This window comes from Tympanuchus pallidicinctus, unplaced genomic scaffold, assembly GCF_026119805.1.
Source record: "Tympanuchus pallidicinctus isolate F22 unplaced genomic scaffold, pur_lepc_1.0 scaffold4, whole genome shotgun sequence".
NCBI classification, from domain to species: Eukaryota; Metazoa; Chordata; class Aves; order Galliformes; family Phasianidae; genus Tympanuchus; species Tympanuchus pallidicinctus.
Window position 1 is genome coordinate 17,634,240 of NW_026294758.1, and position 25,504 is coordinate 17,659,743.

Sequence of the window (25,504 nt, forward strand, 5' to 3'; positions counted from 1 at the left end):
CTCTCCTCGCCTCTCCTCGCCTCTCCTCGCCTCTCCTCGCCTCTCCTCGCCTCTCCTCGCCTCTCCTCGCCTCTCCTCACCTCCCCTCCCCTGCCTTTTCCTTTTCCTTTTCCTTTTCCTTTTCCTTTTCCTTTTCCTTTTCCTTTTCCTTTTCCTTTTCCTTTTCCTTTTCCTTTTTCTTTTCCACAATGGTAGCTCATGGATTTTTTAAAAATTTAATTAACATCTAAAAATCTTAGTTTGTGAGAAACATTTCCTCTTCATGGATGACTGTGACACAAAAGAAGCAAAGACTTCCCAATAGCTCTGACAGCAAAAGTATCCAAGTCTGACTGCATGGCCTATGCACGTGGTGGACAACTTCAGTTAGTTGGTTGGTTTGGTTAAGGTGGCTGAGGGCAGATGCTTCTACGTTAGGTATTATGTGTCCTTTCTTCATCCAGAACAGAAGGAGCCCACCTGGAGGTGAGCTCTTACTTCAGGCTATTCTCACTTCTGCTCCTGCATTCCTCATGCACTGCACAATGCTTCCAGCCACATGCATTTCACCCTGCTCCATCAGTGCCAACGGGGGGATAGCATGCTTCTCTAAAGACTTCACTTTTTTCTCAGTTGCCATCTAAAACTGTATTTTATTTGGGAATAGTCAGATTTCTCCTCTGAGAAAGACACAATGCTTTTATGCTGTGCTCTAATTAGGCAGAAGGCGACGGAAATTGTGCTTCACACTGAAAAATACCTATAATTTCGACTACATTCAACTTCTAAATCTTTGGTTGTTCACCTCTGTGAGACTTCAGAAAAATTCCAAAGGAGGAAGCATTTACTGAAAATTTGCAATTGCAGTTTAGGTGGGGGGTGGGAAATTAGCAGCTTTAATAGAAGCAGCTGCACAGCAATCTGGAAATCAGCCCAGTTGGGAGGAAAAAATTTGTCCTCCAAAGAGAAGCAGGCTCAGAATTATACAGAATGTGTCCAGCTGCCAGCACATCACCTGCAGAAGGGAGGCAGAAAGGAGGTGTAGGTGGAACATGTCCTTTCAGCAGGTTGACATCTCCTGCAGATGGGAGAGAGCTGCAAACATCATGCTGGTTTTTGAATGATATAATGCTGACTAGAAAATGAATTTTTCCTTTCTTTTCTTGCTTTGTACTCCTGGACTATGTCAGAATATAATACTTCGCTAACATGAAGTACATTGCTGACAGGTTCATCAACTCTTCCTCTTGCTGTTACACTCCTGTTAGCAGATATGCAGCCTGGTTAGTGAATTTTTGATTATTCCATTATTGTTTTAATTGCACCTTCCTTTTTAGTCCACTTGGATTTAAAATGCTAGCTTACAGTACTGTAACTCCTGAAGTTAAAGATCACGGATGCTATTACAAATGTTTTCACTTGTTTCTGACTTTGGATAGAAGTCACTGTACTGTGAATTTTCAGCAGAAACATAACTGCACCTTGGGCAAATAGCCTGTAATGGATTCGCAGTGCTCTAACACTTGACTTTAAGTGTGGAACCATATATATTTTCTTTCCCTAGAGCAAAAAGCATTTCATGATAGTGAGATACACTGTTCTTTCCTGATTGCTTGTGCATGGAAAAGTTGCAAAGGCAAATCTAACAGGGAACTGATTTCAGCATCCATATAGAAATCAAAGATACACTATAATACTTACAGTATAAGGCAAGACCAAACCTCTAAATAGGTCTCTCCCACAAACTTAAAAAACTGACAAGCACAGACGAACTATTTTCAAACATAATTTTAAAACACTGCTTTGTGGCAAGGATAAGCCACGGTTAATCAATGTGTTCTGAGTCAGTTCTACTTCTATACATTACATTTTCAGTGAGATCAGTTCTAAACAGCAGAGGCATTAACAGTGATTTAGCAAGTTTCAAGGAAATAATGCTTCCTACCCCCCTTACCACCCCCCCACCCCCCCCTCCCCACTTCCATATTTAGAGGCTTAGAACACAGAAACCTTGCACTGACACAGTGTTTTCAATCACTTGCCCCTCATTCCACCTGTGTGATGGACTACAAAAAAGTTGCATTCTGCAATAAGTAGAGAGATGCTTAAAACTGTATTTAATGCAGAAAATGTGTGTTCAAGACATTACCACCAAAGAAGACATCTGAAATTGAGTACAGAAAAAAAAAAACTCAAAAAAACCCAACTCAGTTGGAGATTGCACACAGATTGATGGGCAGTTTTAAGAAGGTACAAGGCTTGCAATGGATCAAAGAACTAAGCAAAACCAAAAACTGGCAACAAATACTTGCACATTGTCAAGTCAGAAGTTTGCTTTTTTTTTTTTGCTTTTTTTTTTTTAAACAAGGCTCATAAATAAACCTGTTGCCATCAATAGTAAGCTAGTGTTTGGTAACACAAGTGAGAAAGGGGCTACATAAATTCACTTAAAATCATGATGTAACATTACCATATTTAGGCCTAAGACTTTCTAAAGAACAGTTGATTCGCATTTTTGCAAACACAAGAAACAAGATCAAAATAACTTTTAGATCAGAAATCAGCTATCAATGTACGTGTAAAATAAATTTAGAATGATCTTTCAGGAGCAATGCAACTAACATAGAATTCTTTAGACAAAGATATATACATCTGCTTGCAAGTATTTCTAAATAGTCTCTTCAAAAAAATATTGTCAGAGTAGTGCAATATAACTTTATCAGCAATTGCAAACAATGAGAGGTAACCCATGGAGAACAACACGGAAAACTCCTCTGGAGGATGGAGTTCTGCAGCCTCCCCTGGGCAGAAATCCCCTTTAGAGTCACCGGGAGCTATGACTAAGAGCTGTGCACAGAAAGTCCCCTCGGAATGAGCTCTCTGCTCACTACCCAGGGAGCTGAGCGTGGAAGTCTACAAGCGGAATCAGAATATATCCCCAAGCACTCATTATGAAGTGCCCACTAAAACCATTGAAATGTAAACCTTTCCTACTCTAAGTTCCGTTCAATTCATACAACAATGCGGTTTCCATGCAATAGGGCGCAGTTGTTATCAGAACTGATGATGTGATCAGCTAACAAATAGTCAGTATATCAGTTTAACCATAACTGCATAATTTCTTCTACTCTACATTTCACACCGGTAACAGGTAATGTGTTATAGCATAGAGCACATATAAATATGATCTCGTGATTTGAAAGCAAAAACATTTTCTGCAAGATTTCCATAGTAAAATATTCACGTGCACAAAGGGTGTTCACAGCATGACACCCAAAGCAACATGGAGATAGTTTGAGAGTATTTCCATTACAGCAGAACTATGGGCTTAATTCACAAAACTGTGTAGTATAAATGAAGATTACACGTACATATAAAAAAATCAGATAGTCAATCAATTACAAACCTGGCAGTATTTTGAGAGAGACAGAGATTTTCAGGTCTAATAATGGAATGATTAAAATGGCAGGAACTTCATTGGGGAGCTCCAAAGAGAGATTTGCACTTGGAGTTTTTGACTGTCTTCTAAGTAGCCCTACTGCACAGGAGTACATTGCACCAGAAGTTAACACCAGGGTCTGGAGTTGAAAAAAACTGCTAAAATTTAAGTGCAGTAGGTTTCACTACATTGTATTTCTGTTGACATGTATAAAACATAGAAAACTGTAACGATGACTTCCTGGATAAAAATATTACGGCTCACAAATAAAATCTGACAGAACTTCTGAGTCAGATTTAAAGTAATACCTTTTGTAGATTTCATCGGCATGATTTGAGTACTTTAGATCTCTCTGACCATTGATTACCATTCTACATTGACTTCTTCAGCATGTTACACTATTCCAAACAGCAACAGCCTTACTTGAAACCTTCATTAAATGTGTCTTTACAGTGCTAACTATATATTCAATGAAAAACACCTTTATATAATATTTACAAATTCTCCCCATTAGAAAAAAAAGGCAAAATAAATAAAAAGCTTAGAGAAAGGAAATGCTGTTTAGGCTGTAGGTTTTTCTTTTAGTCATCCCCCAGTAGATGCTAGTTTCTAGCCAGGATTGTTTTTCTTCCTTTTGCTTGGGCTGTGACTGGGATCTTGTTTCAGTTCATGATATTGCACCTGTTTAAACACAACATTTAGAAACTGGTCAGGCGAGCACTTGCAAGAGAAAGAAAGAAAGAGTTCTATATTTTTCCAAGATGAAAAGAAAAAAACAGGGAAAACTATCCCCCTGCAAACTATATGGAATCTACAGCTGTGATTCAGTAACAGAATGGTAGTTCCAAAGTAAGAAGGAAAACCACAATTAGGAAAATCCTGCCAGGAAGTAAGACTCTACTAATGTAAGCTTTAAAAAGGCTACCTTTTTTTTTTTTTTCATGAGATGTGAAAAAAAAAATACTACCATCTCTAAGGAGCTGAATGAATATTCTCTGCAATGTGTTTCACAAAAACATACTTATTTTCAAAGGCCTAACAAAGACAGGATCAGTTTCACATCACACATATGCATATGCACCTCTTATTTATACCAGCTCAGACCTGAAACCACCATCAGAATCTGGTAAAGATTTCTGGTAAAGAAAGAGCATCACCATTGTGATACTGGAGGTAATTTGTGTCCAACATATCTCAACGCTTATACCTACACAAGGAGTTGCATATTGCACTATAAAATCTTATAATTCACAACTACGTCACTTTTAAAGAATTTTATGGTCTCAGTTGAACTGTAGCCAAAAATCTTCACCTGTGAAGTACACAGAGCTTCACAGAACACAGGACACTGGCTCCTGGCATTGTTTGATCCTCCATTGGCTTTTCTGCCTGCCTTAGTGGCCTAAGATAGCAGTGTTTCCTACAAAAAATCACTGCAATGCCTCATCCCTGGAGGCTGCTCAGCACAAGCTCTACCACCTAACAACAATTCCCAAATACTTGTATTTTTACAGATTTCCTGTAAGCACAATGGAGATAGCAGCTAACTGCTTGCAGGACGAAGTACCAAAGACTACTTAAGACTCATGACCTATACCACACTTGAGTTTCATTTCTTTAAGCCAAAGAAAGTGAAAGCAAAACAACAGCTTTAAAATATATCTACATTTTTTTAAATCAGAAAATCATGATGTCATATGTTAAACTAACAATTAACAGCTTAAAAACTATACATACCACTTGCACATCTGAAGGAACTCTAGACAGAAAGTCAAGTAGCTCGTTGTTATCAATTGCATATGGGCTTCGAAGCTTCTTTGTAAATTTATTGATACCTGCAGAAATGAGCATTCAAATGTTATTGTAGTCATCTTTTTTATTCAGTAGATATATACACAGATAAAGTCCTGAGAAATAAGTTAGGATCAGTTTCCTGATACTAGAATTAATGAATGAATGCACAAACTATAAACTTATGCTATAGCAGTCACCTGCTGTTATTGTTCCCTCTGATTCAAAGTGCAAGCATCCTAGCAACACATTCCAATTCCTCTAATAATTTTAAACAAATCTGACTGAGAACTTCCTTTACAATGGGAACCGTGTTCATTATGCAAAAGTTAGGAGGAGAGAAATAACACGTCCCATTCCTATGGTGGATAGGACTAGTACTGGTCAGCTTAATAACAGGTTAGATAGAAGGAGCTATGGATTATGAAGTAGATGGGAAGTAGCTCACCATGTGAAGGCTGAAGGAAGAAGTAGCACAAATCTCTGCCTGGGAATGACAGATACAGATGATCTGATTGCACAGAGAGAATGGACGCAAGGGCTCTTCTAAACATCACAGCCTCACAGTGCCAACTGCCAAATAGCATTCAAAAGCACCAAGAAAATCCTCCCTTAACTAAGATAAAAGTAAGCTTTTAACTTATCTTTGCTTATGTACCATGAAATATAATCTCAGATTCATGCAGTTTTCATGAGAATCTTGTACGTGGGTGCTGGAAACACACGTCTAAGTCATGGCCAGTAATGGTACAAACTGCACAGATTCCCACTTGAGTAGGAGAAAGCTGGGACAGCATTTGAAAATGTGTCACTCTGTGTAATTTATCAAGGCTGCATCAGCAATAATTCAGTTTATCTTTCAGGAGTTCTTTGAGACTTTTAGAAAGCTTTAACAGGAACATAAAAGCTTCAGGACACAGTGCACAAGCAGCAGCAGTCTTGGAAACGCCCTTGGGCTCTCAGTGAATGAATTCTCAACTCTCTGATGAAGACAGAAGATTGCTGCAATATCTTTATCTAGAGATTAAATAATGAATACAGGAAAGAACATGTGGAATTCAAAGATGTTTGTGGAAGAAGATCCTCTCCATCTGCAAGTCACTAAGAAATTCAAGGTCTGCCCAACTGCCAATGGCAAATGGCCATTGGATGACGCACTGGTGCACTCAGGAATTAAACAGGCCTACCTTATCAGTTGTTTCTCAGTGAAAAGACACTGTGAAAACACAGTTTGAAAGACACACCGTGAAAGCAAATGCATGCAGCAGCAGGGCTTGAGAAAAGAGAAGAACATATCAGTCAGGATGCTACAGGGGAAACAAAATGCAACAAGAGGATTAGGTCTCTTCTAAAAACTTGAAACATTTCAGTTCTAAATTATTTTCTTTACGCTCTTTAATACTTTTTAATACATAAACAACTATAACATCAACCAAGACATCGCACTGCTGGGATTAGAGCGCAAATGTGGCTCCTGTTCCAGTTGGGCTAATGCAGCAAAATCTCAAGGACCAAGAGCTTGCTGAAGAGAAAAACAGCTAAGAACTGAGAATTTCTTGCCAGAGTGGGCAGGAACAGGAAATCCCTACAGATGCACAGGAGAAATACAGCTATACATAACACCAGCCACAGCGTGGAGGAATTTTCATAAAAAAAAACACTTGCCTTCCCAAAGAACAACATAGATGCCACTACAGAGATATTCAGCTTCCTATGGACAAAAGTCAAGCAACAGAGATGATTCCTTTCAAGTGCATATACAAATGGGATGAAGAAATCTATATACACAGGGGAGGCTAGAAACATAAAATAATGGAGAAAACAGGCATGTGTTTGGAATGCTACATTTCTGAAAGGAGAGCCATTCCCTTCACATGGCATGACACATCTCTCTGCTAAACTAAAAGTGTGGGTTGCATCCAAGTGACACGGGGTATGGGAATAAATGAAATTCCCATGCAGGAAAAGACACTATAGAAGACTACATAATTGCTTCTTTTAGTTCTTTCTTTAATTCAAATCCTCATCATTTGTACCTCTCTATTTTGTGTATTCTGCTGCACTGATTTGTAAAGACTCTGCAAGAATAGTACCAATCCTGGCTGATATATAATAAACATACCCTTTGAAGTAACTTTGATTATTTCACATTCCTTGATTTCAAAAGTTCTTTACAAAGCCATGGTTGTTTCCTTCAGAAAGGATTTAATGGAGACAGTGTTCTTCACAAGTTTACACTACTGAGTTAAGCATACAGCTGCTGGCGATGTACGATGTATAAGAAATGAACAAATGCAAATTTAGCAGTATAATTTACGGCAGATGAAGTAGTGGTACTGTTTAAAATCAGTGTAAAGAATAAACACAAGGAAAAGTAATGAGAGTTTGGCTCAATCACACTTCCAGCCTCAAGACCCGCGCTCCAGATCCTTAGTTTCATTTCATTATCAACTGGCCAGATACAGTGCGTATCTTTCCTTCAGACTAAAGGTGACCTTTTAAACAGGTTTCTTGCTGATATGTTTACATATACCTTCACAAGATGAAGTACAGCAGTAAAACAGGCATATTGTCCTAAATGCACTATATAGATTGAAATGCCTCTGTCTGTGTATAAGCGGTGAAAATAAATCAGAGTAATATCTACAAAGCTACACTTTGATATATGAAGAATCCTCATGGCTGCATGTTTATAGTATGATGAAGTCTAGAATGCCAGCCAAGACAAATGCATTTTGCAGGTGTGCCTAAATCTTTATGCAGTTGTGATTTTTAACTAACCTGTCTGTTTCCATCATGGAGAAGCTTCATGACCATAAATTCAGAAAAGTACTGGCGATGTAAATCATCCCTTAAAAACCAGATTTTTCTAAGTGGCACAGACAGTTAAAAAAAGTCTTTACTTACCCCAGACAAGGACAATGTACCTCAATGGAATGAAATACAGGATGACTGTGAACACACAGAGGGCAACAATTGCCAGCCAGCTCAGGAATGGGACAGTCCAGTTGAACGTACTAAGTGAAAGATTAACAAAAGTCAGAACTTTGGTCATCTGACAGTCAATAATAAAATGCACACTGGGCAGGAAATGGCCCAGCAGGAATAGCAGTTTTCATTAGTGACAACAAAATCAGACTACAAATAAAGGCATGGGTGCTGGTGCTGGACATCAGGGAGATGTATGTATCTACTCTCAGGTAAAAAGAAAGGATGACCTGGCATCACCACTGCCCCACTGAATAGCATGTCTCCACGGCTCTGCTGCCCACCTCTTCCAAAGGAAGTGTGCTCAGCTTTATACAATTTCCATGCTTCTCCCAGTTTTGGAAAAAACAAACATTTCCTGTCCCAGCAAATGTACTTGCTCAGGCAACAGTGATGTCCATTTTCAGCTCATCTTTCCTTGACCAGCAAGGGCAGAAAGTAGGAAGAGGCTGATGGAAAAGGATACAACAGCAGGGGATGAAAGAAGGACCAAATAATAATAAGGAGAAAAATGAAGGAAGGTTTTTGTTTTTGTTTAAAAAAAAAAAGGAAAGGAGGGAGAGTGGTGTAAGATAAAGTACATTACAGAAAAAGGCACAAAAAACTTCAACATTCCAGATCAAACGAAATCAAATGGATATTCCTTGAATAAAGGAGGAGACTTTCTGCAATCCCACCAGAGTTTCAGGGCACTGACTTTACAAAAAACCCCCAGATTAAAAATGACTTAACAAGAGTTCAAAATTCTATTACTTGATATTCTATTACTTGATAAAAAAAACTGCTGATCTCCTCATTTTGCAGAGGTTAATCTACGGGCAGAATAAGTGAAACTAATGAGTCTAGAAATAGCCATGCTCCCCAGTCTCTACAAGCAAGAAAGAGAGAAAGGACAGATGGCCAACTTAGATGCGTGTCCCATGGGAACACCAGTACGGGGAGCCTGACTAAGTGGGATTGTGCCATGAAAGCACCACCATGTCAAAGGTGCAGCATGACATTTATGCAGAAGGAAAATGCAGCTTTGGCTCTAAGTAGCTTGATGATAGTCTTTAAAGTATTACCACTAACTATACGCCCAATCAGTGTGATTACATTATTTTGGCTTCTCTGGCTGAATAATTGCAATTATCTGAATTGCTAGCCATATTTTTCATAATGAGCTCTGGCTTCATGTGTTTATTTGTCTTCTTTTCTCTCTGGCAATTTTGACATGTCTCCAGAGTGAACATTATGTAGTGTCACTTGGTGTGGGATCACTCCCGCTCTCCTCAAGGGACACCTGCTCTTTTCCCCTCTTCTGCATGCATTTGGGATGAACAGAAGGTTGAGGGTCTGCTCATGTTCCTGTGACTCGGCTTTGTGCAATGGATCACAGACATGCCATGTGTGGGAACACTGGCTCCTCACTTAGCAAACCTCCGTATGTGCTGTGTTAGCACAGCATTCAGTACAGGTTTCCCATTATAGTTTTAGGAACAAATTACAGAGATTCATAGGAAGATTTGGTCTCACTATGCTTAGAAAATTCTGTTGCTCTCATCTGGTATATAACAGAACAAACCCTACTTCCAAAGTGCACAATTTGAAAAACTTAATCATCAAGGCAATTTCCATAAGCAGTCTTCTGATAAAAGACTTTTACAGAGGCTCGTTTTACTTGTCTGGAAAACTTGTTCAATACACTGTGCTTACATCTGCCTCTGCTGCTGTGAATGTGGCCTATTTGCAAGGGTCCCTCTGAGAATGTTTCCTGCAGCATGACCTCCACTCAGTATATCAATTCTATAAAATTGCCTTAAAACAGCATTTATTTTGGGGTCATATCCCTCTTCACAGGCTACAGTCCTAGAAAATGGGAACACCAAGGTACTGCACATTGCACTGAATAGAGGGGGGGAAAAAGGAACATACTCCAGATGCATTGTGCTCAGAGTATACCCGAACCAAACAAGAACAAATAGCTTTGAGTTTTCCTTAAGACATCTGAAGTGCATGAATGGAAACTTTATAGCAAGACTACTCTGTGCGGCTCACAAGACACCTTTCTGCCTACCCTCCCTGCCACAGCGGAAAGGAGGCTGTGAACATTCTTCTCATGACTTTTCATCTTGCAAGTCTCTGCTCTCAGCTTTCAAAGGGCAGAAAGCCAAGTCAATTCTGTCCCTGCTTCTCAGCTGACAGTGCTTCTGGAGGGAGCCTTCCGGATGTCAAACAAAAATCCTTAGACCGCTGCTTGGTGACCTTGCAAAAAATCCACCAAACTTCCTGTCACAAATCTCAAGCCTCTCTTTCTTAAGGTCTAAACTTCTTGGCAGTTCTGACATATCATCTATAAAATGTTATAAATTAAATATAATCCAAGAGGAAAGGTTTTCCTAACTCACATAAACAGAACATCAACAGCAAATGAATATGTGTATCATAGAAACATAGAATCATTAAGGTCGGAAAAGACCACTAGGATCATTATGTCCAACCCAAACCCATCTGCATCATTATGTTCCTCAGTGCCACATCCACATAGTTCTGAAACACCTCCAGGGAGAGTGACTCCACCACCTGCCAGGGCTGCCTGTTGAATACATCACTACTCTTTCAGAGAATAAATGTTTCCTTATAACCAACTGGAACTTCCTCTGGTGCAACTTAAAGCTATTACCTCTCATCCTATCACTATTAGCTGGGAGAAGAGGCTGACCCCTGCTTTGCCACAGCTTCCCTTCCGGTCACTGTAAAGCGGGATAAGGTCTCCCCTGAGCCACCTCCAGATTGAACCATCCAACTTCTCTCAGCAGCTCCCTGTAAGACTTCCACACCCCTCACAGCTTTGCTGCCCTTCTCTGGACATGCTGCAGGGCCTCAATGTCTTTTTTGTAGTGAGGGGCCCAAAATTGAACACAGTACTCAAGGTAAGGCCTCATCAGAGCTGAATATGAAGGAATGATCACCTCCCTGTCCCTGCTGGCTGCACTATTTCTGATCCAAGCCAGGATGCTGTGGGCCTTCGTGTAAATATCCTGAAAGCTCATTTCAGCTCTGCTCATTTCCTTTACCAGAACTGCATTTTTTATTATTATTTTTAAGTAACTGTTGTTGGATTCACTTAAGATTCTCTTTGTGTTTCACTCCAATACCTTAATTCTGATATTTTCCTCCCAATTAATATATTTTTGAATTCAAAAATTAATCTGGCAATATTGTCACTAAGTTAGGTCTGCCACAGGGCAAAGTAAATAAAGATGAATTCTAGGAACAGATTGGCCAAAACTGGAGCCTTCCATGAACATGAGAGCACCATGTCAACACTTACTTCTTTATCCTTTCTCCAAAGGAAGCTACTTCATCAAGGATGTTCTGGACACTAACACACACCTCTTGAATAGCATACAGTTTATCCATAAATCCTTTTTTCTCGCTGTCCTAAAGGAAAGAATAATAGTTATTACACAAAAACAAATCTGTAGGAAATATCCCATGCATCCATCCATGGGGTTTCAGAAGAGTTTTAGCTCATTTAGCACAGGAAAGGCACACTTATCATTCTGCCACATATCTCTTTCTTACACCCAGTCTTACATACCTACCATGTTCACAGAAACTCTGCCAGCTGTTCAGCACACTCCATGCTGCCTTCAGCACAGCAGCACAGGGGCAGCCCCATCTTAAGCCCCATCCTACTGTGTGACAGCATGTGGTATCCACTCCACAAACCTGCACCTGTCATGCAGTGTTGGACAAGTCCTTCTTGTTAATATTCAAGCGTATGAAGTGTAATGGAGACATAATTCCAAGCTGTCTATCTCTAAACAAAAATTCTGAATTAGATGGGCTTAAAACCAAGCATCGCTCCAGGCAAAAATAACAATTTCTCTTCATTTTTACTGACTACAAGGGAAGTTGGAAGTGTTACTCAAAATTTTCAGTGCATTAATGTTATATTACACTTTCTAGGTTAAATTTGATTAGTGCTTTCCCAAAACATGAAATGTAATAAAAAATATTTCAAGATTAGCAAAAAGCAGCAAAATCTTTGATAAAAAAAAAGTTGTTCAGCATTTTGTTATCACAAACAACTTACTACAGAAGCCTCTGTAACTGACTCCAAAGACAAGCACCTAAGAAATGATGATAGGCTGTACTGCATTTTTCTTTTCTTCTTCTGATTCCTAATTAGCAGACACCATATTGGTTTGCTTATTTTGTTGGCATTTTTGCAGTCTTTCTAAGCCAGACTGGATGTAGAAAATATCACTTTATATTAGATCAGTGAAGTTATTCTAGTGACACAGGTTCTGCAACTATATTGTCAAGAGTTGTAAAGATGTTGAAAGAGTTTAGACACAAAACAGATTGTTGAAAAACAAACAATCATGAGGAAAAGAGAGAGAGTGCAGTAGTAAAACTATTTCCAGTGACTGAGTGTAACTTAATCCAACAACTCAGAGACACAAGAAGTCAGATTCTGAAGAAACGTGACAAGTTTTTGTTCTCAGTTAAGATTAATAATTATTTATATCACAAATAAATATTTCTGTGGATCACAACCATGACCACTAACATGTAGCACATCTAATGCTGTACAACTGAGTGATTTTTAAAATTAATTCTTTAATATTTATTACACCCCTGAGGAATTCACTGTATATCATCCTCAGATATACAGCTTCTGAAGAGGTGCAGAATATATCTAATTTATGAACATGAGCAGTTAATTTATGAACAGAAAAGACTCTTCTATTCATTCATGTAAAACTTATACTTCCAGTACAGGAGAAACATGAAAATAATCTGTTTACTATTCCAGCAGAAGTAGGCAATATTTCATACAGAAATCGTAGATATCCTTCTGCTTTTTAAATATATATAAGCTTTGTTCTCTTCAGTGTAAATACATGAATTTTGCTCAGTTATCTTGATTTATAATTCAATTGTGTGAGAAAAGAATTATGTAAATATAACAAAAAACAGAACCCTTTGTGACATCTCCAGAACCCAAGAGGGATAGCTTTAAGAAATCCTGAGGCTATTTTTCTTTAAAAATATTTTACAAGACAAACTTGCACTTTTTTTTGACAATACATCTGCTTTAAATAATTCCATTAACAAAAGCACACACACACACACAGAAGAGCAACAACAAAAAAGAAAGAGACAGAAAGAAGAGTCACTATTTCCATCCCCTGCACTTCCTGAACTTACAGAAAATTTGCTGACATATTCTAAGGAAGGACGAAACAGCACAGGAAAGTGGAGGCGGTCAGAAGGATGAGGGCTCAGCTTTACTGAAACTGATTCCACATGCCCTACAACTATTAGCTGTTTTTTATTTCTTTCTCCAAAGATTTGTGGAGAAAATAATCTGGGTTAGGGAAAGGCTACACTTACTTTCTTCAAGCAAGAAGCTGTGTTAGCAAATACAACTTATGAGCCACCATGAGCAAACCAAGGTTCTTAATAATCCATTTTTCAAACACTACTGATATTCCCTTTGCAAAGAAAGATGGGCTGTGACTGGAATCAATGTCATCATTTGTATGGCTACAATTGCCAAGTTTCTAGAAATAATTGCCATTTAAATAGAAGATAATATTTATTATAAAAAGCTATCAACAGCTTTATTGCTATTTAATTTCTCTGCTTTGTTTGCCTGCAGAAGGCTTAAGGTATTTGAAAAGCAAGATGTTTGCTAGGGGATGTCTTTAACTATAAATTGTGAAAGCAATGTCAAATTGATGTTGACAGTCTCACTGGAATTTACAAAAGGGAATGAACACAAAGAAAAAACTTGAAATCAAGTCCTCTTCCCACTTTGCAGTAATATGTACATTACATATTGATATACTGCTTGGCCAATAATAATATTTAATGCTTGTATTTTTTATTCAGTGAAGCAAAACAACGTAAATGACTTGCTCTAGATTGTATGGAGCTGATTCACATCAAAATCCAAGTACAGTGCATGCTGTCTCCGAATTTTTTTATTTAGTGCACTGTACTTCTTTCCCCATGATAAAACAGGGTGATTTAGGAAAGGATTACACCTCTAAGCCCAAATGCCTCTCTCCTCTAGGCTGAAGTTCATTTACAAAACAAACATCCCAAAAGAAAGTTAAAGCAGAAGAAATAAATAACTCAGAATCAAAAGTGAACTTTGCTAAAGTTAATGGAATTGAAAGAAGTGGGAAAAAAGAAGAGCTTTAAGTGATAAGAGATATTTTTAGGACAGAGAATAAAGATCTGAATGCCTTCTGGTAGATAACTGTCTTGCTAATGAACTGCTACGTTGAAGCTTACGTTAGGCAATTGTCCTATTAATAAACTGAGATGTTGGAGAGAAAGGCATGGTCATAAAAACAAAAATCATACAAAAATCTGAGCGTTTCATCCAGAATATGGGTAAATTTTGAAATTTTGAGCTGATGATCTCAGAAAGGGTCTTCCAAAAATACTCCTTGTTGCCCAAGTGTGTATGATAAAGTGCTGCTATAAGAACCAAAGTGACTGAGACAAAACCAGAGTGATTGGAACACAGAAAGGACATCATGCCATTACTGGCTGGGACCTAAATATTCACACACTGTGTTCTAAGAAAGTGTTATGGTCTTGTCACTTGGCCACAAGGAGATGCACGCTATTCTTTGCTTGTGTCACTTACCTGGGGCTACAAAATCATTGGTGACAGTGAGGTCAGCGAGGAATCACTCTAATCGTTCTTTGGCTGCTAGTAAAAAAATCTGTAAATCTCAATTACTTGAATAGTGTAGGAATACTTTGAGAGGATCTCTGCAGTTTACTTCAACTAACAATTGGTCTCCAAAGCAGATCTGCCCTATCTGTATGCATGCACATCATCTCTCAGAGTGCAAGCCATGTGTAGGGCTGCAGTATCTGGCAGACCTGAGCAGTAGGTCCAGAATGTTGGTAGAAAAAGCACTATGCAGGATTCATCAGTACTTCCTGCAGAGGGCATGGAGACAGCAGCTGCTGAATACAGACCAAGGCCTGGTTGCTGCTCAAAAAACTGTGAGTGGGGATTAATGGCCTCACCAGTCACCTCCTAGGCTCTAACCTCTTTTTTCTGGGAAAGCCACTAGGAAGACAGCAAGCCTACATTAATCCGTTTCTGGAGGCATTTGATCTCCTCCAGGTCTTCCGAACTGCTATTAAAAGGTCTCAGACATGGTGAAGGATACGGGTGTAAGTCATTATCTTATCTTTTTATCAGGGAAATGGAAAGAGGGCAAGCAACCTTGACGATACTGTCATATTCAAGCATATTTGCAAGTAGGATTATGAGGTACAGCTGTATGTTGTGTAGGACCTGGAAAGATACACCAGGTGACCTGAAACAGGCCTCCTCCATTATGTCTGTAATGAATAGAGGGGATCGGGTTGTTTTAACCATTCTTACCTCTTGAAGGATGCCACATGTGGAGTACAATAACCATGTTATCTTGTCACTTCTGGGAAGACTCTTGAAGAGATTAAAATCCTTCAATGGGAGCTTAGCAATTTATAAGATCCCACCCTTCACTAAGCCATCTTATAACTCTTCAGATCATACACCATTAGTTACTTTAAATACTGATTGACTGTATGTCAGGTCCCGGCATCTGTTCTCCTCTTAGCACCAATAACAAAATAAAAAAGCCTAGATAGTTTTGAAACCATTCTGAAAGAGAACAGTCAGAGAGGGCTTTCCACAGTGCTGGCAGAATTTAACATGGACATCATATCTTAGGGTTATCTTAGGCCATTAGAATTAAGCTTTAAAACTGAGGACTTAGTTCTGACCTCAGTACTTGTTAGTGCACATTCAGTGTATTTGTAAAAAGCAGATCTGCTGTTTACAAACGATACATATTTCATCTGTAAGTACTACCTGCTAGCTTAGGTCTTTACACGTGAATTTTACTGTAGAGAACAATACATAGATAACAGATTTGAAAATAACTGCTGATGAGCAAACGGAAATTAGACTGAGGACTTCTAAAATACAGAGAAAACTACATCGTTATTAAAAGAGTAGGTTTCACAGAGATAAATGGTATCTGTGGTCATGATTATTAAGGAAAGAAGCAATAAAATGTTATTACATACTGAGCATTCAATATTTTAAACAGCATAAAGCAGGCACAATAGAAACCACATAAACATGTGGATGAAAACACTGACAGTTCACTGCTTAAGAAGACGCCATGACTATGAGCATGAATATTACAACAATCTGTTCTTTCTCAAACATACAGTAGGAGTTGATAAAAATCATTTTGAACCTTCTGTGACTTTCTGGCACTACCACCTATCTAAAGAATTAGGCTCTTTATGTATATAACGAACAGCTGCAGTACAAGAACATAAATACATAATTTTAAAAAAGTAATGAGGAAGAGTACTAACTCTGGGGAAAAGGTGGTATTACAAGCTTTCTGTGAAGTAGAAAAAAAATGGCAACTGACAATATAGTTCAAATGAAGATTTTTTTTGCCAATGCTTTTTATTTTTCCTTTTTGCCTGTCTGCATTGCATAGTATTGCCTAATTCTGGTCCTTCCTGGTCTTTCCTTTACTGAACATTTTAGTACAGTGACAGCAACACTCCAGATAAAACAGGTACATGAATGCAGAAGAGCTCCATATTAATTGATTTGCCATTTCAATGCAGTGGGATGAAACAAAATCATGAGTTTGCATTGCATTATAACTTTTTGGCTAATGCCTTTAATTATGGTGATAAATTAAACAACGTCAGTCAACAGTGTGCCTACCTTGGCTTGAGTTTGGTATGAATCTTAACAAATTAAGTCATGGTAGTGTCAAGCATTGCAATGATGAGAATCTACCAGTCACTTTAGGTTCACATTCTCCCTGGGAAAGCCTCCATGCCTCCTGGGTATGGAAAATATATATACATACAGAGAAATTGCTTGCCCAAGGGGCCCTGCTTCCCTGCTAAGGGGAGGGCTAGTAACCCCAAGGACTCTCCCCAGATCTGCAAGAGGCAGTGCCAGAAGGGGCACTAATAGGGGCTACAGATGCTGCAGAATTAAAAATAATATAAATATAGCACAAAGATCTCACTCTGACTCTATACAGCTGATGCTGCCTACCACAGGTGGCTGCTTTCCCCCTTTTGTGGGCTCCTTCCTGTTTCAGTGGGACAGCCATCTCCCACCAGTAGGCCTGCTGCAGACATCCACCCACAGCACTGCAGATCTGGGGGCTTGTTGTGGATGGACAAGAGCCTGGGAGGGAATGCAACTAAAACAGCTCGAACAGATCCAATGAAAATTCCACGGCAGTGGGCTGAAGAAGTGGGGGTGGAGTTTAACAGAGCTGCTGTTGTTAGGGACTGGCTGGACATTTGTTGGTTAGCCTTAAACAAGTGCTTGTTGTATCAGTCGTTTTTCTTGATTAGTTTTGCTTTTCCCACATCTTCTATGTATTAATCTCAACTGATCATTTTTCTCACTTTTGGCTTTCCAGTTCCAAAATGCTTTTCTTAAGGAATTGGATGCAGACGAGAAAAATGCCTCACATTCAGATAAGCCAGAGTAGGATATCCAAAAACTTGCACTCAGGACATGAATCTGCAGCAGTCAAGATGAAAATACTAATATATGAGATTTAAGCAACATTATTCATAGGAGTTGAATGTTTAAAGAAAATCTCCTTGGAAGTCATTTGAGTCTGAATCCCACAGTATAAAAAGGAAGAAAAGAGCGGCATCTGGAAGAGTTCCCTGCAAATATTCCAGGCATATAGTGGGCAAGGAGAGATGTGTGAACCACAAATTCCATACTGTTTTGGAAGAAAATCCAGAGAGAAGCCTGATAAGACTTCACTGCTCCTTTTCTCAGTATCTGCTTATTTCATTGAAATGAAAGAAATCCCTCTTTGTTTACTTGGAACTACTGAAAATTTGGAAGAGATTTAAATCTGAGCCATCTAACGAAGGTTGCATGGCTCCATGAATATGCAAAATCACAGTGTAGGGTAATTTGTTACAATGTTATTTTAATGTCTAAGCATGACAATACTCTGTTCTACATGAATTTGAAATAAGCTCCAGCATACATAATGTCTCGGAAAAAAAAGCACATATTTATGCTGGACCACAGTAAATTGTACTCTGAAAATTTATGTAAATGTTCTGAAGGCTTTCATTTCTGGTACTGTGCTGTAGATTACAGTGCAGAAAGCAAAAGAGTCGCTCAAAGGCAAATCTTCACATAAGTATCTTTTTTTTTTTCTTTTTCCAATAAAACTAACTTTTGTAGCCAAACCAAAAATTGTATGTATACTGTATGTATACAATTGTTAATTTACAATAAAAGACCTACTATTCAAAGCTACTAGCTTGTCTTTCGCCAACTTACATGAATTTACTTTTGAGAAATCAATAATGCTTATTTGAAAAGATATTGAATAGGGATACTGTAGGGAGAAAAAGGAAAGCAAACTACTGTTAAAATTAAATACAACATTTAGATGATTAATGTAATGCTAGAATGATAACTGAATAAAATAAATGACCTGAAACATGGAAGTTTGCTAGTCCTCAGGCAATATTAACATGACCACTGAGTACTCATGACATAGAAGCTATACTGGATCACAAATTATGCTGTTTACACTAAATCTTACAAACAAAGCAGGAAAAAAAGCTGAGATATCTAATTTACAGAAAATGAAAAATCAGTGTTTAATGGAATTTATGAGCTTTCTTAGAGAAACAAATAAAAGAAGTACTTTAACTAGTCACTCTAACTCGTGTATTTCCTCAGACAACATTTTTTTCCTTGTTGTCTCCTGCTTGCATGCTCTGTGTTTGGAACCTAAGAAGTGCCAAGATCCACAGATACACAAAATCCTAGGAGGAGAAGGGCTAGGAAACCTGCTGGGAATAATAAGCATGACAGCAAACCTACAAATCATTGCAGTTTAACATTTTAGAGTGCATATGAAATATTAAGCAAACAAATGGGTATGTGAGCAAAAGGGGCACTCAGCAGCATTTAGCATGCGAAAAATGCTAAATTGGCTTTCAAAACATGATGCACTCCTGTTGGAATCAGATCCTTTTCAACATGGGCTTCCTTTTGAGAGAGAAAACAAAACACTGAAAAGACAATTGGAGAGCATCTCCCTCCAAAATCCCTGATCTTTTCCTGACATTTTCACAGATGCCAGAAATCCATGGAGGATGACATCAACTTCAAAGCTTTGCTGGCACCAGCTGACCGGAGGAGGATGTATGATGCCATCATCACCTGCTTCCCTGATTCTGCCTTTGCCATCTAAGTAACTGCGTTAGATTGTGCATGATCCATATAAAGGCACAGTTTGTTCAGAATAACCCATTTTATTCCCATAGTACTTTCCAGCAGAGAAGACTAATTAGGCCTCCAAAAGAACCCTTTAACTCTTCGCTTTAGTACCACTCACAGAAGAAACAATCACTAGTCAAATGCACGATTGCAAGAATTCAACAACAGTTTTCATCTTCAACTTTCAGCAGTTTCAGAATCATTCACTGTCTAGTAAACAAAGTTTAAATGCTTTTCAGCCCTGGTTGCAAGATGAGTACCCAATCCAACAGCAGCAGGGAATAAAGCTGCTGCTGTATAATGTATTTTTTCTCATGTGTGCTGCTTTCCATAGATTTCATTATTTATCCTAGATCTGCACTCATTGTTATATCCGGGGCATGGATATAATAAGTAAACAGGGAGAAGAGCTGTGAAATTTCTATCATCATTGAAATAACTGGCTGGGAGGATATACTGCATTCAACTTTTTCCAAAGAAAACAAGAAACAGAGTAGATGTCACTCCTGCAGAAAAAAACTTGACACTATTCCATCCTGACAGTTTGAAATTAAAAACCCAAGCACTTCAGGTATTTAGGCTTTGTGGCATATCAGTTAGCAAACAGATGACAACAAGCACCTGCACTGGACTAAAACAGCTTCTGTAAAGTGTCTCTTTTGTTTTGGATTACCCAGACTACACTAAAGTTATTTGAAATTAAACACGTGGGTGGACTGCTTGCACTCTCTGTTGCAGAGCAGTCAGCAGTGGATACCCACACTCAAAAGCAAGCTGAGGTCAAGCAGACACTCAGACAACCCCGGATGGTTTTCAGGCACAGGGAGAATTGTGGTTTACTGGACAGCTCCTTCTTCCTTAGCAGTTCTTTATGGCTTTTCCTTCCATGAGCCTGTCTGTTCTCATTCTGAACCCACAAAAGCTTTAACCACTGCTGTGAGTAGTTAAACCATTTTAACCAAAGTTCCTTCAGAGCCTCTGGGCAAACACTACTCAGTCTCCCATAATTTGACAGTGCTCATTTGCTGATTCATTCTACAATTTCTTTTACTAACACTCCTGATTTGAAGCAGACTGTCTGTTACAGTCCCTGTGAAAACCTCTGCAAGCTCTTCCACAAGTAATGCAGATGCAGGAAATAAGGAGTAAGGCTTAAATTCTAAGTCCCCACACAGGTCGTTCTTCAAGTACCATACACAGAGCTGTCTGAAGCTTTAAAATTATTTGTGACTGATTTCTTCAAACTTTACAGAATGTAAAAACACTGCAATCAATTCTAGAAAAGCAAATAATAATTTACAATGTTTTCAAAAGAAATCTTTCAAAGGGCTCTTAAGAGAAATAGGATATTGAAGCCAGGAGAAAGAGGTAAAAGAGCATACATATTTCAAAATTAATAGTGAACTATCATAAAATTTGATACCAGACCTGGTGTTATTTAATATATTTATTAATTCACATGAAAAGGAAGGAAAGTTGAACTGCCAACTTTACAGGTGACAGGATTACTTATGGAGATAATGTCAAATTTCCAAGGAATATAACCAACTTAAATGGATCACTGACACTAATGATTTAACTTTACCTAATCCCATTATATAACATGATGAGATAATCTCAGCTGAAGCACTGAATTCAGATTCTGAAACAAAAACAAACAAACAAAAAAACCCAAACAAACAATAACAAAAAAACAAACAAACCAATCAAAGCCAGAAAATCAGATCCAGAAAAAAATCAGAGAGAAGCTATTGAAATCATAAGAATTCATTGAAGAAAAATAAGACAGTAAGCAACATAAAGTACTGTTACATTTTAATTTATGCAGAAGTTGAATGAAAGCAGTCAAGATATTCAAAGCAATGAATGGTTTAGAGAAAGGAAATTGGGACTCTTAATTATTCCCATAAGGCAATAGTGAGAAATGTTCTGTGAACTTGATAAGCAGCAGAGGTGAACTGACACAAGTAAATTTTCTATTCATACAACACAAAATTTACTGGTGGAACTCACTGCTGAAGCAACATTAATAGGAAGAGCTTAATGAAACTAACAGCAGAATTATACAGACATTTTCCTATGAAGAGGATTATCAGCATATCTGGTAGAACAACTACACATCATTTTAGACAAAAATACAATACAGTTAAAACCTCCGATTGAACTCTTATAGACTTTGAATGGAGGGTAAAAGTCATCATGAAAATTAAGTATGTAGTATGCACACAGAGCTGAAATCTGTTTATTACTGAAATTCTGTACCTTTGTTAAAAATCTCAAATTTGTAATATAAATAGAAGTAATAGATGGACGGAACTATGGAGGTGCTGACACTGTATCCGAGAACAAATACTTAGAAATAATGTCTGCTGCTTTCTGAAAAGGACTGCACAGATATGAACAAAAACTCTCCTGCTTTTTCAGTTTCTATGAACAGTGATAACAGAACTTCCAAAACCTGAACAGTCATGCAAATGCTTTTCAGCCACAGCTCTGACATCTAGAAGGAAAAACAAACAAACAAACAAACAAAACTCCTTCAAATTCTCCTTTTCCCATCCGAGAAGAATAAATAATCATTTTTTTTTCCAATTACAAAAATTAGAGCTAAAAATCACCTGAGAATTTCTGCTTTGTGTATAAAAACACAGCAGCAGTTTCCTTAGAGCTTGCTTACTTTTTACTTCCTGAGCTTAGAAATCAGCTCTTACCAGTCAGTAGTGCCCCAAAAATTCAGTAGGAAATTCTTCTTTATCCCCTGAATGGAGCTGTACTCCCACCACAACCCCCAGCAGCTCTGAGGAAGCCAGCATTCAGAACTTACAGCTCTTTCACACATCGTGCTGTTTGGACTCAGCCCAGATATTTCATTCCTTTGTATTGTAGTGTTTTTGATTCCTGTGCAGTGGGAAATACTAATGAATGCAGTGGAAAATATTAACATTGTGTTACATGGGAGAAAAATGGAGGGAATTCACTAACAAGGCTTAACGAAAAAGAGGGGAACACAGAAGTGTGTAAGGTGCAAAGCACTTCTCCTCAGCGCCTGTAAGCACCTGTGAAATGCCCCTGCAAGTTATGCTAACGCAAAGGGAATACAAGGAAGCTATTGTGGCAACTGGAGATGACACATCTGATCGCGTGCCCTTCCATGGGTTTGTTTGAGGTTGCTCCACACTGCAGGGAGAGGGACTGAGCTCTTTATTAGCAGGATTATTAATATTAATAAGTGACGATGTCAATGACATTAATAATTAATGACCATCGTTACTAAGGCTTTTTTGTTACTTGCCATAGAAAGGGCAAGGGGACCTTGTAGGAGAGCCTGCTGTGTCCAGCACTCCCAGCATAGGAGCCTACCTTTAGGCAGGGCTGGAAAGCCCATTAGTTTCACCAGAGAAGGTGGATGAATAAAAAGTAATGGAGAGCCACATTAACAATGACCTCCGAGCATGCAAGAGAACAAAGCAAGCCTAGTTAAAACAGTGAAGTTAGTACTAGATAGGTACTATCTCTCAAGAAAGTAGCATAAAAAGGCAGCTACCTTCTTCACAGATGCTGATTGTTATTTTTTGCCTTTCATACACATGAATTTTACTGACTTCCCTAACCTGGTTCTTTGTTCTGTTCTAAGCTGTATTTTGCAAATGCACAAACACAACATTGTGTATGATTTTGTAGAGCACTGCATGTCACCATGGTTTTGTGATTTTTGATTTCCAGTATTTCACATCATCACATCACATAGTGCATTAGGAGTTAAAATGTTAATGCTCCCGTTCCGGTTGCCTATTCCTACACATTACAGCAGTCACGGGATCTGGCCAATCCTGGTGGGGCAGTCTCTTACTGCCTGGCAGTGGGGGCTGGAGGGTGCTTTCCTGGCCGTTCCAAGCTTTTCAGGTTTGACTTGGTCTCAGGAACTCTCTCTCTCCTATCTTATTTGATTTATTAGTCTCAATTTCAATTATATTGTATTATATTGTGTTATCTTGCATTCCGATATCATAGTGAGTAAAATAAGTTTTCCTCCATAGATTGTTGCCACTGTTTTTTTTTCCTTCCTTGAGTCCAACTCCCATCTTCCTATGTCTTTTTCCTTTCCCTTCCCATTGCGTGGGGCTGGGGAGGCCCAGGGGCCTACTGCCCCCCTGTCACAGGCATAGATTGATCTAGTTAACTCCGTGAGAGCTTATTAAAAAATGACCTTACTGCTTGCATCCAGCTTTAAGAGGGATGAGATCTGCTGAATGGCAAGAGGCTACTATTTAATAGTCTTCCACATGTTCTTTTTTTTTCTTTTTTCACCTTCTTTATGTGCTATTTATGTGTCTGAATATGTTTGCTGAATCTAATCAAGGTGTTGTGCTGAGCTTTCCTTCCACCATCTTCCCCAATATTACAGAGAAAATTAGAAGTATAGTAAATAGAAGGAATATTATTATCATTAGGGGAAAGACCCAAATTATTAATCTGAAATATTATCAGGAAACTATATTTCAATCTCATCCAGCACTTAATTTTCCTTACTGTTACTATAAATGTTACTCCCAAAAAACATTTTAAAAAACTCTACCACCATTTAAGTGGTTTAAAGAGAGATCTAAATCTGTAAAACAGTAGTGGTAACTAAATGCTACATATTATTTATAGTTTAAAGTGAAGGCAATTTAGCATATCTAAGTACAGCTCCAATTTCCTCCTTGAGTAGCAGAAGAATTGTACATAGATAAAAGGGGGGAGAAGGAAGAAAATAAATAATTTGGTAGTATAAAAGCCTGTCAAAGTGCTAACAGAATGTAACCTGGCTAATGTATGTGGCTTTATAATCTTGTGCCAGGGCTACCCTTCTGCAAATCACAATTGTCCTTACATCCTCTGGTTAGGATATAGCTCTGAAGTAAGGCATTTTACTGACTCAGAAGAAACGCATGATGACTGGATTGTATCAACATCTCAAAAGGGATGGAATAACACTGCACAATGAGGTAGTAGAGTTATGCTGTAGTGTCCCTTGTACTTGGCTAGCCTCTTTATATATAAATGATGGAGAAGGAAAAGCAGGATATTAGAGGAGCATAACTTTTATACTATTTCTTTCTGTTTCATTTCATCCTTGAGGAAAGAAACTCTTTTTGACTTGTGGGAAGAAATTACAGACCTTGTCACTGTAAATGACTTTACTAAAAAAAGTTTCAAGAAAGGGAATATTGAAATAAGAACTCAGAGACTTTAATTTTCTGTAGGGTCCAATCCCACAGATTTCAGACTCTAATTTTACTATTCAGTACCTTTTTAAAAGAAAACATAATATATTCTGAACATTATTCGTGTTCAGATTGTGAAAATGAACTCTTCCAACTCACTTCCCAGGCCTCCTTCCTTTCTCTTCCTAAGAAATTAACAGGAGGTATAGAAGCCATCCTGGATGTTCAAATCCTGATACTGACACTGGGAATCGTTTTGATCAAAAATAGTTAGCACATGCTTTCAAACGGTACTAGAGATTTTTATCAGAATTCTGAGAGTGGCAATTGGGACAGTAAACATGAATGGTAAATCTTGTGATCTATAAATAGTCTGAGGCTCTAAACTGAAAAAATCCTCAATTTTACAATGATGGCAATGGGCATACGTGATACTGACTGATGTCAGTGGTCCACAGTACCCTCTGAGTTTCTCCGTCCGAATGTGAGAATAAAAGTGCCTCTTTGGCCACTTTTTTCTTCAAATCTGCTCTGTCATTTACAGAGAATAGAATATTAGAACAATGGTAATTATCAAAATCAATTTCCTCTTCAGTTTATAACACACATGTATCTTTCACTGCTCTCTTTATTTGCCATGATTGTTGGAAAGTAAATGTTATTGAAACAGTAAGATCATTAGATAATGCCCTTCACAGTGTAAGGATTACTTTCATGCATTACCCCAAAACAGTCTTTAGAAATGCTTCGTGCTTAGTTATTAAGTGC

The 25,504-nt window shown here is 38.2% G+C and overlaps 1 protein-coding gene across 5 annotated transcripts in view; it reads right to left on the reverse strand.

The window, feature by feature from the left end:
* Window positions 1–2,309: 2,309 nt before the first annotated feature.
* MCTP1 (multiple C2 and transmembrane domain containing 1) overlaps window positions 2,310–25,504 on the reverse strand; it is a 252,740-nt gene continuing 229,545 nt past the window's right edge. For 3 of the 5 annotated variants that reach the window (XM_052700793.1, XM_052700794.1, XM_052700798.1), the window contains 5 exons: window positions 15,612–15,674; window positions 11,511–11,620; window positions 8,117–8,226; window positions 5,156–5,253; window positions 2,310–4,099 (listed from right to left, as the gene is read on the reverse strand). In XM_052700793.1, coding sequence (XP_052556753.1) covers window positions 4,028–4,099; window positions 5,156–5,253; window positions 8,117–8,226; window positions 11,511–11,620; window positions 15,612–15,674 — 453 coding nt within the window. In that variant the 3' untranslated portion in view covers window positions 2,310–4,027. The remainder of the gene's footprint in view (window positions 4,100–5,155; window positions 5,254–8,116; window positions 8,227–11,510; window positions 11,621–15,611; window positions 15,675–25,504) is intronic. The other 2 variants (XM_052700796.1, XM_052700795.1) reach the window with 1 other exon arrangement.